The 14,872-nt window shown below is 39.7% G+C and overlaps 1 protein-coding gene across 5 annotated transcripts in view; it reads right to left on the bottom strand.

Annotated features, from left to right (window-relative positions):
• The window catches only part of OSBPL1A (oxysterol binding protein like 1A), a 77,084-nt gene that overhangs the window by 17,312 nt on the left and 44,900 nt on the right, over nucleotides 1–14,872 (bottom strand). For 4 of the 5 annotated variants that reach the window (XM_040061617.1, XM_040061628.2, XM_040061639.2 and 1 more), the window contains 3 exons: nucleotides 12,200–12,362; nucleotides 5,233–5,389; nucleotides 264–339 (listed from right to left, as the gene is read on the bottom strand). In XM_040061617.1, coding sequence (XP_039917551.1) covers nucleotides 264–339; nucleotides 5,233–5,389; nucleotides 12,200–12,362 — 396 coding nt within the window. The remainder of the gene's footprint in view (nucleotides 1–263; nucleotides 340–5,232; nucleotides 5,390–12,199; nucleotides 12,363–14,872) is intronic. The other variant, XM_058420260.1, reaches the window with a different exon arrangement.

Genomic DNA, 14,872 nt, shown 5'->3' with positions numbered 1-14,872 from the left:
CCCCCGACATGAAGTACTTAAAGGGTTCAAGTCAAGAGAAGATGCTTTTACTGAAAGAATATTGCTCTGACCAAGTCTTACCTTCTTAAGTTGTGAAAGCAAATAAAGCATAAGCATCAAATTAAATGAACTAAAACAAACCAACCCCATAAACAAATGAAAAAAACACATCCAAAATACCCCTTCTCCCAAATAAGTTTTTATTTGGGTCTCAAATAAAACAACCACTCCCCATTTTTTATCATAGCTTTCTGATTACCTACCATGCCAATGCATTTTCTTAAGATACTCCAGATACTGAAGTCATTTCTGGAAAACATTGGAGATGGTAAGCTTGTTCTGTGGAAAGAAGAGGAAAAAAAGCAAAAGTAAGAAAAGTTTTCCAATACTAACCATGACTAAGAAAGGCAAATACTCATTTATGGAACTAACAGTTCCCCATTTTTTAAATTAAAAACCGTGGGGGAGTGACAGTGCTACTTTGAAGCACTTAAACTGTTTTACCTGCAGAGAAACAGTAATTTCCCCCAAACCAGAACCACCGATTTTGTGTAACACAGGAGGAAGAGAATGTCTACAGTAGGCATCAGAACAGTTTTCACAATGGCATCATTAAGATATTTCGTTGTGTCTTTGTGGGAAAATGGAAGTTAACTGAATAGGGACATTCACTACGTCTGAACAGATCTGAGTGGGGTTGTTTTGGGATTTTTCTGCTAGAACTTTATACTGACAATGAAGGGCCACAACATTTATGAACTGTATTAAAACCAGCCCTTAGGAACAACAGAAAAAAGCAGCACCATTAAAGAAGAGCAGCCTGTTCTACAGGGGGCTGACATATCCTGAAACAAGTCATAAGCATCCTTTCAAGGACCAGCATTTAGGCTGAGAACACATGCATGCATTTCTCAGCCTTCTGGGAAATTAAGCACAGAGTTTGTTCAGTTTTCTTACTGCTACTGACCAGCTCAACTGCTAATCCAATTTACTTCCAGAAAGGCATAAATAATGGTAAAAGTCTTTTGTCCACAACACAAATCCGTTTTTGGATCATAAAGTTATTGTCAATGAGCAAAATTCAAAAATATTCCGTTCTTACCGATAAAAATTACCTAGAGCTCACTCAAACTGCATGAACTATTAAAGTTTCAAAGTTTAATTCACTCTAAATTATCTTGTTGCCCTCCTAACCAAGATTGTCTGTCTCTGCTCAAGGTAGCTAAAGCAATCTTTTCCAGAGAGTGTGAACAGGCTTCAATCTCCACCCCACCTTTCTGATAAGCAGAAACACTGCCTAGAGAAAAAAAATACTCAGGCTAAATTGTTTGTTTCAGTAGGCCTACTTATCTGCCACTGGAACACCTTCATCAGGGCTGATGCTTCAGTTTTCAGAAAGAACAAACCCAAAAATTGTTCCTTAAAATCAAACAAGCCCCACCCCATCAAAAACCCAGTCATGTGTCTGATCTCCTTATGGGAGCAAGTAGCTACAAGCCCAACACTGACTTGTTTTACTCAGCTCCCCTGAACAGGACAAGTGGGTAGGAGGATTTATTTTAATTGACAAACATACCACCACTCACTCCCTATTCTGACATTTCATTGAGACAAAAATGTTTTGTGAAACAGATCATCCTAAATAACATTAAGTATAAAGTACTTCTGTGGATGTTTTGATGCAAATGTCCAGGAGAGGACAGTGTCCACCAACTATTCAATCTTCACTTGTTATGTTAACTTGTTTTTCCTGTGTATCCTTTAATGCAGGCACTCAGCAGAGTGGATATTTGTGCTTAAGTAAGCCCTTCTGCATGTTAAACACATTAACCCTTAGTCTGCTGAAGTGTACACAGGAATTGCTTTCCTTACATACTAAAACTTACATTTTCATTAAAGTTAATCTGCTCTTTTGTTCAATTTGTTTAATCACTTGAAAGTTGGCAGTCAGTTTCAGCCACTCATCCGTATTTGTTGCCTATATGAGTCAAACTGCTATGGGAATCAGTTCTCTCCTCCCTCTAACGCACACACACATATACCGGAAAAACAAAGCAGTTTTAAGCCACCAAGGAAGATCCCAGGGACACGTAAGGACATGTGGACATGACAGGCAGCCAAGACTTCAGGCCTAATAACCTTGACATACTCCCTGTAATTAAACAAAAGGGTTTTGAATGCAACAATTTCCCTCCAGATGTCAATTTCAAAAACAACTCAGGAAGTTAATTTTAGCTTTAAGTGACAAAAACATCTGCTGGAATTTCTGTGCTGTAGAATAGATGAGATGTATTTAGGATCCTTAGTAAACAAACACACTTGTCCAAAGCATTAGCTATTACACATCAACTGCTACAGGCATCTTGTGGGGAAGGAGACATATGGAGTGAAAAAGGCATGTTACCTTGCTTTTCATGCCAACCTGAACAATCTCCTGGCTCCCATGAAGTTGAACACTAACATGTTTGCATCCTGAAAGGCCCCCAATGCAGAGACCAAAGCGAAAGCTGACAACAAAACTCAGCAGTAAGACAGCAGTGACAAGTGGATGTAAAATGCTGGCACTCAATGCAGAACATTTTTATGCAATGGAATTTTGGGGGGTTTGACTGGACTTTTTTGAGGGGTGGGATTTTTTGCTGCCTTTTTTTTACGTTTGGCTCAGACTAAAAAATTCCCACTTGAAAAGAAGTGATTTGAATGCTTCCTGAATATTTGCTATACTATTCTATCTCTCAAATCCTCTCCCAAGTAGTGTAACAAAAAATAAGTCCACTCTCAAAACACTCAGGGAACAATCACCAGGATGGAAAGTACATTTAAAAAAACCAAAAACCAAACAACAAAACACCACCACCAACAACAAAAAAAGCCCCCAGAAAAAAACCCAGCAGACTATACGCGATACTGGCTTCATCTATCTGTATATCTACTTCCCAACACTTTTAATTCCTTGGAACCAACAGATTTATTCTTACATTTCCAAACCCAAAGCATGTATGCTCCCCCTGACAACAAAAAACCAGCCTCCACTGCTGTGTGGAAAACTCTCAACCACTCAAATAATATTTGAGATGCAGATTAGAGCTCAGGTTGTCTAGACGAAGACAGGAATAATCTTATTTAAACTGATGGCTAAACAGTGTCAGGTAATCTCATGTGCAACCTAAAGGCAAACCATAGATCCTCTACTCATCTGAAGGTACCAAGATTTTAAGCAAAAGAAATTAATCTGGTCTGTTTTCTAAGTGACTTGTTTCCATGTGGTTAACACAAATGGAAGTTGAAAAAAAAAAAAAAAGCTATAAGCAAACTCAAGGATGTAAGGATAGAATTAAGTGACATCAAAACAATTTGAACTCCAACTTTGCATAACACCAAGAAGTTGCAGTTTTTGCTCTGAAAAGGACACAGGTGGCATCACAGGCACTGCCTATTTGACCACATGCACACAGTTAGAACCAGCCCACAGGCAGAACAGGCACAAATTAGAGCCAGCAGCTCCAGGCAGGTAACACAGTTCTGAAAGCCACATGAAACAGATACTGTACCAGGCCAAACGTGGCTACTACCAACAGCCTCAGAAAAGAGACTAAAAATACCACACATCTCCCATTCCCTAAGAAGGTTCTCTTGGAGGTTTTTCTGGAGAGAAAGTTTGCATCAATACATTTGGGGACCACTCCCAATGTGACACCAAAGTGCTAGGTAAAAAAGCCTAATATTACAGCTCAACCTATAATGTTGTATGGAATCCCATAAAATACAGCCATATATTCTAGAAACACTTACATAAAATATGCCCATACATTCTTATCTAAATGAAAAATAGATTTTAAAAAGGTTCCACTTTTCTTTAGCAGTAAATTATCAGCCTATTTACGCACCAGTTCTACTCCAACATCCTGTGCTCTCTTTACTACTACAAGACAGTCAGTTCAGAGAAAGAACTGAGGCAGATGTACTTGTTTATTACTTTCCATTATTCTTTATAAAATCAGGAGCTCTGAAATGCTCCTCCAGTCACCTGCTCCCTGCAGCACCATGCAGCATTACCAAGTAACTTATTTTTTATAATAAATGGAAGAGTAATTCCTGTTAAAACTCCTCAATATGCAAGTCAACATGCACTGTCATTTTCATGTTTATTATGTACTGCATCCTCTCTCCTGTTTCCAAGGCAGTGAAGGCAATTCAGAAGTCCACCTTCACCTACTTCTTCCTCCTCCACTCCTGAACTTCCTGCTCTAATTAGGGAAGGCACTTAGCCAAGGCCATAAATACCATCTTGTTAACAGCACAAGAGCAAAGCAACATGCTTACTCAGCTGCTTTATGTTATCTCCCCAAAACACCCATTACTCCGCCCAAGCCCTCATTGGCTTCAGTCTTTGTCTAGCGTGGGACACGCGCAGGTTGACCCTTCAAACATCAGCTCTGATGCTACCAACTCGCTTCAACAGCTACTGCAATTTACCTATTTAAATACCAAGTAATTAAAGCCTTTCTAACTTCCTTCTGTAGAATTAAATATTATTTTCCTGTTTTTACAGAAATGTGGTGTCCCCATCACCATCCTGTATGTCCAAAACACTTCCAGAATAGTCTCTTTGAAACATGCTGAAGTCTGGCTTTATCTGTAGCACAAATGTTATATTGCCCTTTCACTGAAACTGGAGAATACTGGTGTCTGTTACATCTCATTAACTCCAGACCTATTGTCCTCCTTTATCGGCAAGGAAACAAACAAAAATGGATCATTTGACAACACAAAATAAGCACATAAAACATGGATGAGACTTTTAGAATAAGACTCCTTTTGTTCACATTTGAGTTTTTGATGCCAGGCTAGCAATATTTTTCATTCATTCCTGATACCAACAGAAGGATCAAATAACTCGAAATTAAAGAGGCAATAGGAGGTATAGGTCATTAAAGATAAATGAAGGAATTAAAATCCACATAGATTTCAATAAGATCTAATAAAAAACAAGCGTGTCCATTTTTAAACAGCAAATTATATTTCATTTTTACTTGTTTAGATTGCATCATCAAGATGCAAAGGAGCACACCAGCCTCAGAAAAAAAGTCTTTATAAAATCATAGTACAACCAATAACTTGTCAATCATCCCTAGCAAAGTTTCAAAAGTTTTCTGTTAGCTTTTCAAAGATTCCTGTCATCTCTTATAATTAATGCATATCATAAAACTTTAAGAATGGACAACACCCTACCTGTGTTTTTTGATTCCATTTGACAGCGACTCCCCACTGCCACACACCTTTTCTTCAGGCACGCTTGAAGTTATTGTATCTTTCGAATCCATGCTGTCCTCTAGCGAGTAGGCTGCTGTTGTTTCAAACCCACTTAATGATTTTTCAGATTCCGAATCTGCAAAAGAGCAGGTGCATGCTAATGAATCTACCGCCTGTGCTAGACTTCAGTCACTAACACATCTCCCCGCCTTGTACAAAACTGAAACCTAAGTAGCCTACTGTGTCCTGATGACAGCATCCATTTGGTAAGTAACTAGTACTGCCAGAGATCGCTGCAGCCCAGCATCTAGATATAAAGGAATCGCAAAATAAGCAAGACCACAATGCATTAAAAATCCTCTATCAGACTGAGCCAAAATCTGGCATATTTATTAAACTGAAGCTACTTGACCTTGCCTAGGACAAGTGCCAGTACCCCACCGAACAAACAGGTACCTCGAGTAATGACTCCTTCTTCAGTTAGGTCTAAGCTCTTAAGACCCTCAGGGCTGTTTCACCAACCTTCGCTTCCCAAGTCACTGAACAAGTATCAAAGAACAGGAGGAGGATGTATCATATAGATTACACGAACTACGTAGGTCCCAGCAAAGTCTAAGTGATAAGCTCACCAATCAACAAGATAAACTTCGTACTGTGGAAGGCAGGTTAATAGTACAATCCACATCACATCTCAAATTAAACCTAACACCAAAAACAACACCACCTTGTTTCCAAACAGTGTTTTGGTCAGGTTGTGCTTGTTGAGCTCTAGAGAAGAGACAGTCTTGCCCCAAATCAGGAGGTACAGATTTTCTGGCAAAGCTGTATTTTTGTGTTAGGTTTTCTTTCAAACCTGACAAGACAGTCAAAGGATTATCTCATTGCAAGTTCTAGGAAGTGGGGGAACAACTCAAGACATAAACTTCTATCTAATTTGAAGAATTCTCTAGCAGAAACCAGGAACCACACTGAATGGTAAACAGCTTAATGCAAGCCTCACTGCTTCTGAAAAACATAGCCCCAATCCACAGTAGACACTATTCCTGCCATGTACTGCTTCCAGCATATGCTGTTACTTTTGGCTGCAAAACCCCAGAGAAATAATTGCAAAATTAGCCATTCTCTCATACACTCATTCTAATTCAAAACCAGTAATCAAAATCTGCTGAAGTAGCAGCCAGTCCAAAAGAATATCTCACTCACAGCTGTTTACTGCCAGGTGCTTTCTTGTTTTGTCTTTAAAAAGCTATGCCAGTAGCTTCTCCAGAACATATAAATTGTAACATTGCTTTGCTAAAGGGTATACATCCGTATATATAGATATAGTCACAGGAGGACTTCCTACCACATCCAGATTACATGAGGGTCAGGAACAGGACAGAATCCTGATAAATGGGTAGGCTGTGTCACAATGTCTCCATCTTTTCTAGAGAGAGAGATCTAGAAGCCTAAAAGGAGATCTTTCCTTTCATTTAAAACATCCATGCCTATCCTCACCAAGACAGTACTGAAATTAAGCGAGTTGCTAGGGAATAAAAAGAACCGCCAGCTGGTGCTGAGGATATGTTAAAGAAGTGGACTGGCACTCCAGAGAATCTTCTCACAATTTTCCCCAAATTTGTCAGTCTAGTTTTGTGCCAAGTTATGATATAACATATCAAAGCATTAGTTTGGTGGGTACTATATTTAACAAGTAGGGTATGGAAAAGCATTTTTACTTGGGACAAGTTTGTTACATAAAATACAGATTTGTCCAGAGATCCTAAACCCAGCTAGCCAGGAAAACACAGTTTTTCTGCATATCCAAATACTGCAGAGGAAGAGACACTCTAGGAGTGTAACACAACTTGGGTCTCAGCTTCCTGACCACACAACAAGCTATAAATCCCCTTGAGGTATGTATTCCACCTCTCTTTTGAAAGAGCTGCTCAGCTGTGCCAACAGTTATCATGGCATGAAAAGCATCAAGCCAACCCAGTAACATAAAGGAAAGTCTGGTTACTGTAGGGTTCTTTCTTCTCTTGTAACATCCATCTCGCTTTCAGATAAGAGCCACAGGGTGCAAATTCCTTCAATCTGAGTTTCAGCAACAGACCCAGGACTCCAGAGCAGAAAGGCAAGGGCAGATAAGCTTCACCCGAACTGCCTGTCACTCTTGGATATGCTTCTTGGTATAACAAAGATTTTAAAATACGTCATGTGTTCAGGTCTCCTCATGCTAGCCTAATAGTGCCAAGAGATGATTCTGCTGGACTGAGCTCTGCACGTGCAAACCTCTCCAGAGCAATAGACACTGACCAGAGAGCCTTCCCCAGGGCACGTGCCTTACCTCATGCAAGAAGACCATGCTATACAAGAAGAAACAGTAAAAGAATGAAACACAACTGTTTTAAGAATTTGCTCCCTAGAGAAACAGAGAAAGTACATCTACAACAGCTCCTGCCATCAAAGATCTCAGTCTTCAATCCCTTAACCTCAGCTACCTCCTTTAACCCAATGAACTTTGCAAGCCTTGAGAGCTTGTTAGAGTGTCAGAGTGAACAAGCCTAGTATTGTATTGTGAGCACAGATCAACAGGCAGCTCAAACTGAGCTTTTCCCTGTGCACTTGCAGCGAACTCTTTTCTGAATTAAGATTTGCATACTCCCCCGTCACTGCAAAAAAAGATTTATATTCACAAGTTTCTACAGAGCAGCTGTCAAACAGATGACTAGGAGAAAATGAGGGGTTTTTTTTTAATTGAACTTAAGGAGTTGTGGGCTGAGGAGGAGGGAGAAGGAATAAGAGTCCCTGTTCAGAAGCCAAAATTTTTAAGTGATCTCTGAGACAAGACCATGCTGACTAGGAAGCTCTCCAGCTCATGAAACCTGAAAGAGTAACAGTACAAACACCAGCTACATTTTGCAAGAGTGGGAGAACACAGGGAAACAGCAGAAGCAATGACAAACTTAACTCAAGGGACCTCATTTCCTATTGCTACAACTGGTTAAGTCTTCAGATGCAGATAGAAAGCTTGGCCAAAGTTTTTAATAAATAAACCTGAAAAATATAGTGTTTAACTATTGGCACTGTTTGGTTTCAATTCTGACCAGGTGTTTCCTATCCCTCTGAGATGCCTGAATTCATTCTTTTAACTCTATTCAAGGCAAGAAGTGACAGGCAGCAGTGCTCTCACACAGGCTGTGAAGTATTTTTGGTACATGTTTAAAAAAAGCCACTTGACAAACTACTCTGAACATGGAAGGGCAGGCAAGAGGTTTCTATGCTTTTTGCACCATTTTTACTTTTAAGTGATCTGATTACTGGAGACAAACTAGGAAACAAGCAAAAGCAAAGGATGTCATCTGCTACTTCTTGTACATTTGGGAGAGTTATTTATAAACACAGCACCCAGTAGTGGAAGATACCAGCAGAAGCTGTACTATGACAGGTTAGCTTCAGTATACTTAAATATTCCTGTAGCTAAATAACTGCTTATACTGCAAGACTGCATCTATGCAAAGCCATCAATAGCCCTCTCAACACACAAAAATTCTGTTTGCTGAAAAACCTCCAGCTCTCAGATAAAACCTGTTTAAAAGAGAAAAACAAAGGCTGATCTAAACCCTTCCCAAACTGAGTCCACAACTTGCATTTGAGAAGGGAATCTTATCTGAAAGGCAAAAATCAAGTACCTCTACCCTTCAATTCATGACTTGTTGAGCCATTTTTCAGTACTGTGGATATTCTCTACATTCCTATTTGATTTTCATATGCTCCTCAGGACTGTATTAATCAAAGCTAATAACTTCTCCAGCTCTCTAGGAGATGGCATTGGTCTTTTTGAATTCTGCTACTTGTTCAGCGCTTCTTCCCTGCCCCAGAGCTCTCCCGTTCCGCCCCACCCTGCTTTAAACATAGAAGAGTTTGACACATGTTAAGCATTCAATCCTGAAAGTGAGAGCTGCAGCACTCTGTGTGGTATCGAGTTTAATTACACATTTCCACCACTCCCACGATGAGTGGATCAGCGCACCGGGAAGCGCTGTCAACTGACCTACGGCTATCAGAGTTCAGATTAATAACACCCTTAACTTTGCCCCTCTCAACACTGGATACCATGCTTTAGTAAGACAAATAGCTTCTGTTTTCTGTAGGCTCTTCCTTTAATTTCTCTCTCATTGCAGAGATTTAGGAATTACTGCAACAGTCAAAAAGTACTGACAACAGCATATCACTTAAAGATAAAAAGAGAGGAGACTCCAGAAAATAAACTCCAACTTCAGTAAGTAATCTTACCACGTTGCAAACATTTTCCTCACTCCAGTTTTGGAAAAGGAAGAGGGTATTTCTGTAACTCTGGCCACAATTGCTACAAACAGAACCACACACCACAGACTTCAACAGTGAACAATTCAGTCTATGCCAACACTAGCAGGTAGCATGGCTCAGGCTGGAGCAGACTTGCAAGAGGAACAGATGGTGCTGAAGATTTGACAATCGAAACAGATACGTTTCTTGTGCTGCTCTCTTCAGATCTGCTCTTACTCTGCTGCCATGGACTGAGTGTCCAATAGGAACAGGACTGTATCTTCCGATTCAGCTTCATTCAGGAGCAATTGGATTGTTCTACAATGTGAACCAGAGCATGGCAAATGTGGACAAGTAGCTGCTGCAGTGAATACATCGTTTTTGAGACACCTCTTCCTCAAAAAACCTGCTTGAAAATTGCTCTGAATTGTCTCATTAGTGATACTTCTGTTGAGAGTAAACAAAAAATGCCTTTTATACATACAAAAATCTTAAAAAAACCACAAAACCAAAAAACTCCCAAAACAAATCAAAAAGCAGCAGTGGCATCTTCTTTTAACCTGTCAAGTCAAAACGAACAATTCTTCAGCACAAAGTGCAAGCCTACTTATGCAATGCTCTCACTTCTAAACTCACTCCTACAGCAGGGATTTAAAAATTCCTAGAACTGCAAGCGAAAAAGATGGCATCCTGATAGAAAAAACACTCTTAGTAGTGGCATTTTCCCACTAACAGACATTATATCTTGTTATACTACCCTGTTAAAATACATTGGTGTTTGCTTAATCTCCTATACAACCCAGAAAGATAATTCATGAATATGACTATTTGTCCAAAGTCAGTATAATTTAACGCTATTAGTTTGCAAGTCAGGTTAAGCAAAAGCTTTGCAGACAGCTGCAGCAATTTATATTTCCAGAAACAAACAAACAAAAATCCTCTCCTCGAACCATACCAAAAAAACCCTAATTCCTTTTATGCTTGAAACGAAAGTATTAACATTTATTCAGCAGTCAGGAAAATACATCATATTTCCATTTTTCTAGCCACCTCCCCATTGCCGCCCCCTTCAGGTCTCTGCAAAGTACTAAATGTGAGCAAACTAGAGAAGGGAATCTAACACCAATCTGATTAAATTGATGGACAGCCAAGAAAGTAAGTCTGTCCCAGAAAATTATTTAAAATCCATTAAGATGAATTATGTCAAGTAACTTCTCCCCAAGAAGAAAGAAATCACATTTGGGGTTTTTTAAAGTATGTTTGTATACATATGCACTCAACAAGTTTCACAGTTTTACAAATCCACTTGATAGGATTTGTTTGTAGCTTACAAGGACAAAACTACCACCTCTGACAACAGGAGAGGTGGCTTTGGACACTTTCATTCAACAGTGTTTAGAGATTGGGTCAGTTAGGAGATGTATCAACTAGCAGCTCTTTAAAGCTTAATATTCTCTCATACACACAAAGCAAGCCCTGCTGGAGAGACTGCATTCCAACAGCATCAGATAAAGAACTATTCTCTGCTTAGCTGACAATCAAAAGAGCCTGAGGCATTTCAGCAGAATTCTTCCTTTGGTTCCAGAGGAAGAACCAGTTTTAGTGTTCCTCAGTCTTTTTGACTTGAAGGCTTGATAAATTTGCTGCTGTGCCAAACAGCAATGTCTGCTCCATAAAGTTGATTCACCATGTTCCTGTGCATAGACTTGCTTTGCCCGTTTTTTCAAGGCTTAAGTTTCTCACTGCAGAACACCTATCAAGGAGTCTGGGAACACTGCTTTTCTCATCTGTCAGAAGCATCAGACAGTTCAGTTCACAGAAAAAGTAACCCCATACTTGCTAGTGAAGTTTGCCATCACAACCCGATTGTCTGCTATGGTTAGATTATGTTCACCCTAAAGCTTCTCCAGATCCTTCATAGTTGTAGACAGGTGTGTACTGCCAGATCACCCTGTCTGAGCTGCTAGTGAGCTGCACTATGTACAGCCTCCCCATAAAAATGCATGTTGTAATGATTTCAGGCAGTTCAGAATCTTCCAAAATCACTACTGGCATGTTCTGTATATGAAACTATGAAAGATACTAAACTGAAGACCAGATAGGGAAAGAAAAGTTATTTAATAAATGCATGCAGGATTTTAATTCATCTTTTTCTTTCACGTTTAACACTTCAGGCACACAAAACTGAAACAGAACAAGCCCTTCTTAACATCATTATCCCTCAAAACTAGGGATTTTTATGATCTGATCTTTAAAACAGAACAAAGGAAAAAGCACACACCACCACGGACAAAGCAAGTCAGAAGGCTACAAGATACAGTAACCTCTCCCAAAACAGGAGCCTTATGTTTTGCTATTTAAAACAAGAGCGTAGACTCCCAAGCAATCAGACCTTTAATTTCCGTCCTGTGGTTTTCTAACTTTTGGTCACGCTAAGGTGAAGCAATACAAGTCTGCAGGTGAGCTCTGGCAAATATTTAGAGCCTTGCTCATAAAACACATCAAGCATACTCCTAAAATTAGGTCCATGTTAGAAAGGCAGAGATTTCACTTGAAGTGAGACTGCTCCCACCTTCTTCTCCCACCCCATCCGCCCCCAAGGCATTCACTACGCACATGCCGTCTACACGCTCACATTCTGGACATCACCACTTACCTGAAACAGCATCATAGAACTGCTCCTCACTGAGGATGCTGAGAGGCGGAGATCCCTTAACCAGAGACTGCTCTAGTTCATGGTGTTCGGTAGCGAGTGTCTCTAATGCTTCTGACAAGATCTTGTTTTTCTCCTGCTCATGCTCCAGTTTCAAATTCCTCACCTATAAGTAGATACATGTATGAATAAAATCTCATCTCTCTGAAGAATGTGTAGCTGGAAGCTATTCAGAAAATAGACTCTAATGAATAAATAACTAGCAAACAGCTGGAACTGAAACCACATGGATTACTGAGAATATTACAGGACTTGTGTGATGACGATCAGGTTGTTAGTCAGCATTTTTAGTAGCTGAAAAATCTGACACGTAAGCTCTGACAGTATCGACCACAATTCCATAAGTGAATTCAAGCCAGATAACTATACCTTAAAACTGAGGGGAAATATTTATACCTCTGCTTGGATGACCTTAACTATGGAGTCAGTGATCAGTTTCTACACTCACCAAGCTCCTTCTACTAGTCTGCTCCAATTTAGGCCAAGCAGCATCATCTAAATTGAATTACAGAGCAAATGTGAATGCCAGCTACAAATAACTGCAACTGAACTATGAGCTGAAAGCATTTAACCCTGAAGATTACAGAAGGAGGTTAAAAAAAGAGATTTCTCTAGTAACTGACTTAATATAAACAGCCCTCCCTCTGAACTCCCCAAACAGTTCACCAAGGAGCCAGAAATTAACAAAAAGAGAAGCCCAGCCACCAGACGGTGGACCTTTTTTAAGCCCAACACATACAATGGGCTCCAGAGCAGATGATGTTACCCATGTTTTGAGTTCAGTACTAGTAATGGGAAAGCAACATGTCCTTCCTAATTTTTTTTTTTTTTCCTGGTGCTTCCCTGCCTCTTCTGTCTGCCAGCAGAGGGGAGAGGGCTGTGACTGAAAGCTCAGAAATGGCCACTTCTCCCAGCCCAGCAAGGCTTCAGTGTGCTACCTCTCCTTCAGTCCCTAAAGGATTTAGTCTTTCCCTTTCTCCCTTCCAGTCCCTTTTTAAAAGCATCCCCAACCCTGCCTTGTCCTCTAGTTTACTCTCAAAGGTCAGTTTACAACACTAATTCCCCTTCCACTAGGAACATGCAAGGACACGACAATTAATCTCTTGGAACAGTTACAGGGACAACTTACACATATACCAACATTACCTTTTTGAATCTAATTTAAGAACTGTTCATATGTCCTCTCTGGTTACAGTTTACATTAAAGCTTTACTTTGGAGGCTTCAGCCCTCTCAGTTATAACCACTTCTCAAATAGTGGATTCAGAACTGGGCACAAGAGAGGCTAGTAAGGAGATATTAAAAGAGATTTGTCACTTCCAAAAAAGAGCTTCTATGCTGGTGGAAACATATCCTCTAGAGAAAGATTTATAGAAGAAATTTTTACCCCCTCAGTTGTGCCAAATACTAAATCAGCTGTTTTGGCTGCCAGGCTCTGAGTGTAAGGGGGGAATCCAATTAAATGATAATTAAAAGAGTATAAAATTGGGTTGCTAATTAAAAGCAGAAAAACCAGTAAGTCACTTACTGTCTAATAGTTTTACTCTGAACAAAATGAAAAAAGTCTGGACTAGTTACTGTCACTTTCATTTAAAGTTCACTCTGACAGTACCAATGAAGCCAATTATTGCAATGTTTCATACAAATCAGACATGCCACTGCAAAGATCTGTTATTGGGCAGTTTCTGCTAAATGCATTTGTCAAATAGTTACAGAACCACCCGCTTACAGAAACAGCATCAGTGCTTTACTCTCCTGATACAGGGAGGATAGAGGACTGAAAATAAAATGGTACTTTTCATTAAACAGCAAAGTAAAATCAGTTATGAAAACGCTATTTGCAATAATATTGTTTTTTCAGGATTGAATTAGATACCATTATGCTCTATTGCCTTAGTAAGTGATTTGAGCTACTTACATCTTTATCTGAAACTTATAGCAAATTGAAGGAAAATCAAAACAATCTAAAATCCCAGATGGACCTTTTTCGCATCCTTTAGTCACAGTTGTGTAACTAATGAAGCAACAACACATACAGGCCTAAGACCATGCCTGCTCCCAAAAAGCATTTTCTTGACTTTAGGGTTCCTTGGTCCTATCACAATGTAGAGCTATTCAGGATCGCAGAAGGTGTACTACAAATAAATTCCCTTTTTGTAAAATCAACTTCCAGCTTTACAGTAAGGTTCACTTTTACTCCCAGACCTCCTGGTCATCAGACACTTACTAGTGCAGCAATTATACACCAGTAGGTAACAAAACCCCAAAGCTTTTAATCTGTTCCACAAGCAACACAATGCTAGCCAGAAGCTAAGGAATAAAGAAAACCCACTTAAGTTTGTTGCTTGCAACTGTTGGGATGTTCATTTATAACTGAATAAACTGGTTTTAAAGCAACCTTAATCAACATTTGGGGGCTTGAGATGAAAAGTTATAACATTTTTGACAACAGTATGGAGCTTATGGGATGGACACATTCAGACAGAGTCCAGAAGATTGCCCTACCAATCTCTACAGCCTGGCACCTCTACACTGGTCATTCCTTGAGGGCTGTTGTCAGGAAACACTGCAATGCCACCACATCCTTAAGCAACAAAAAAGTTTCACAGTATCAACA

This window comes from Hirundo rustica, chromosome 1 (assembly GCF_015227805.2).
Source record: "Hirundo rustica isolate bHirRus1 chromosome 1, bHirRus1.pri.v3, whole genome shotgun sequence".
Lineage (NCBI taxonomy): Eukaryota > Metazoa > Chordata > Aves > Passeriformes > Hirundinidae > Hirundo > Hirundo rustica.
The sequence above is the reverse complement of the archived record's forward strand: the minus strand, read 5'-3'. Positions and strand labels throughout refer to the sequence as shown.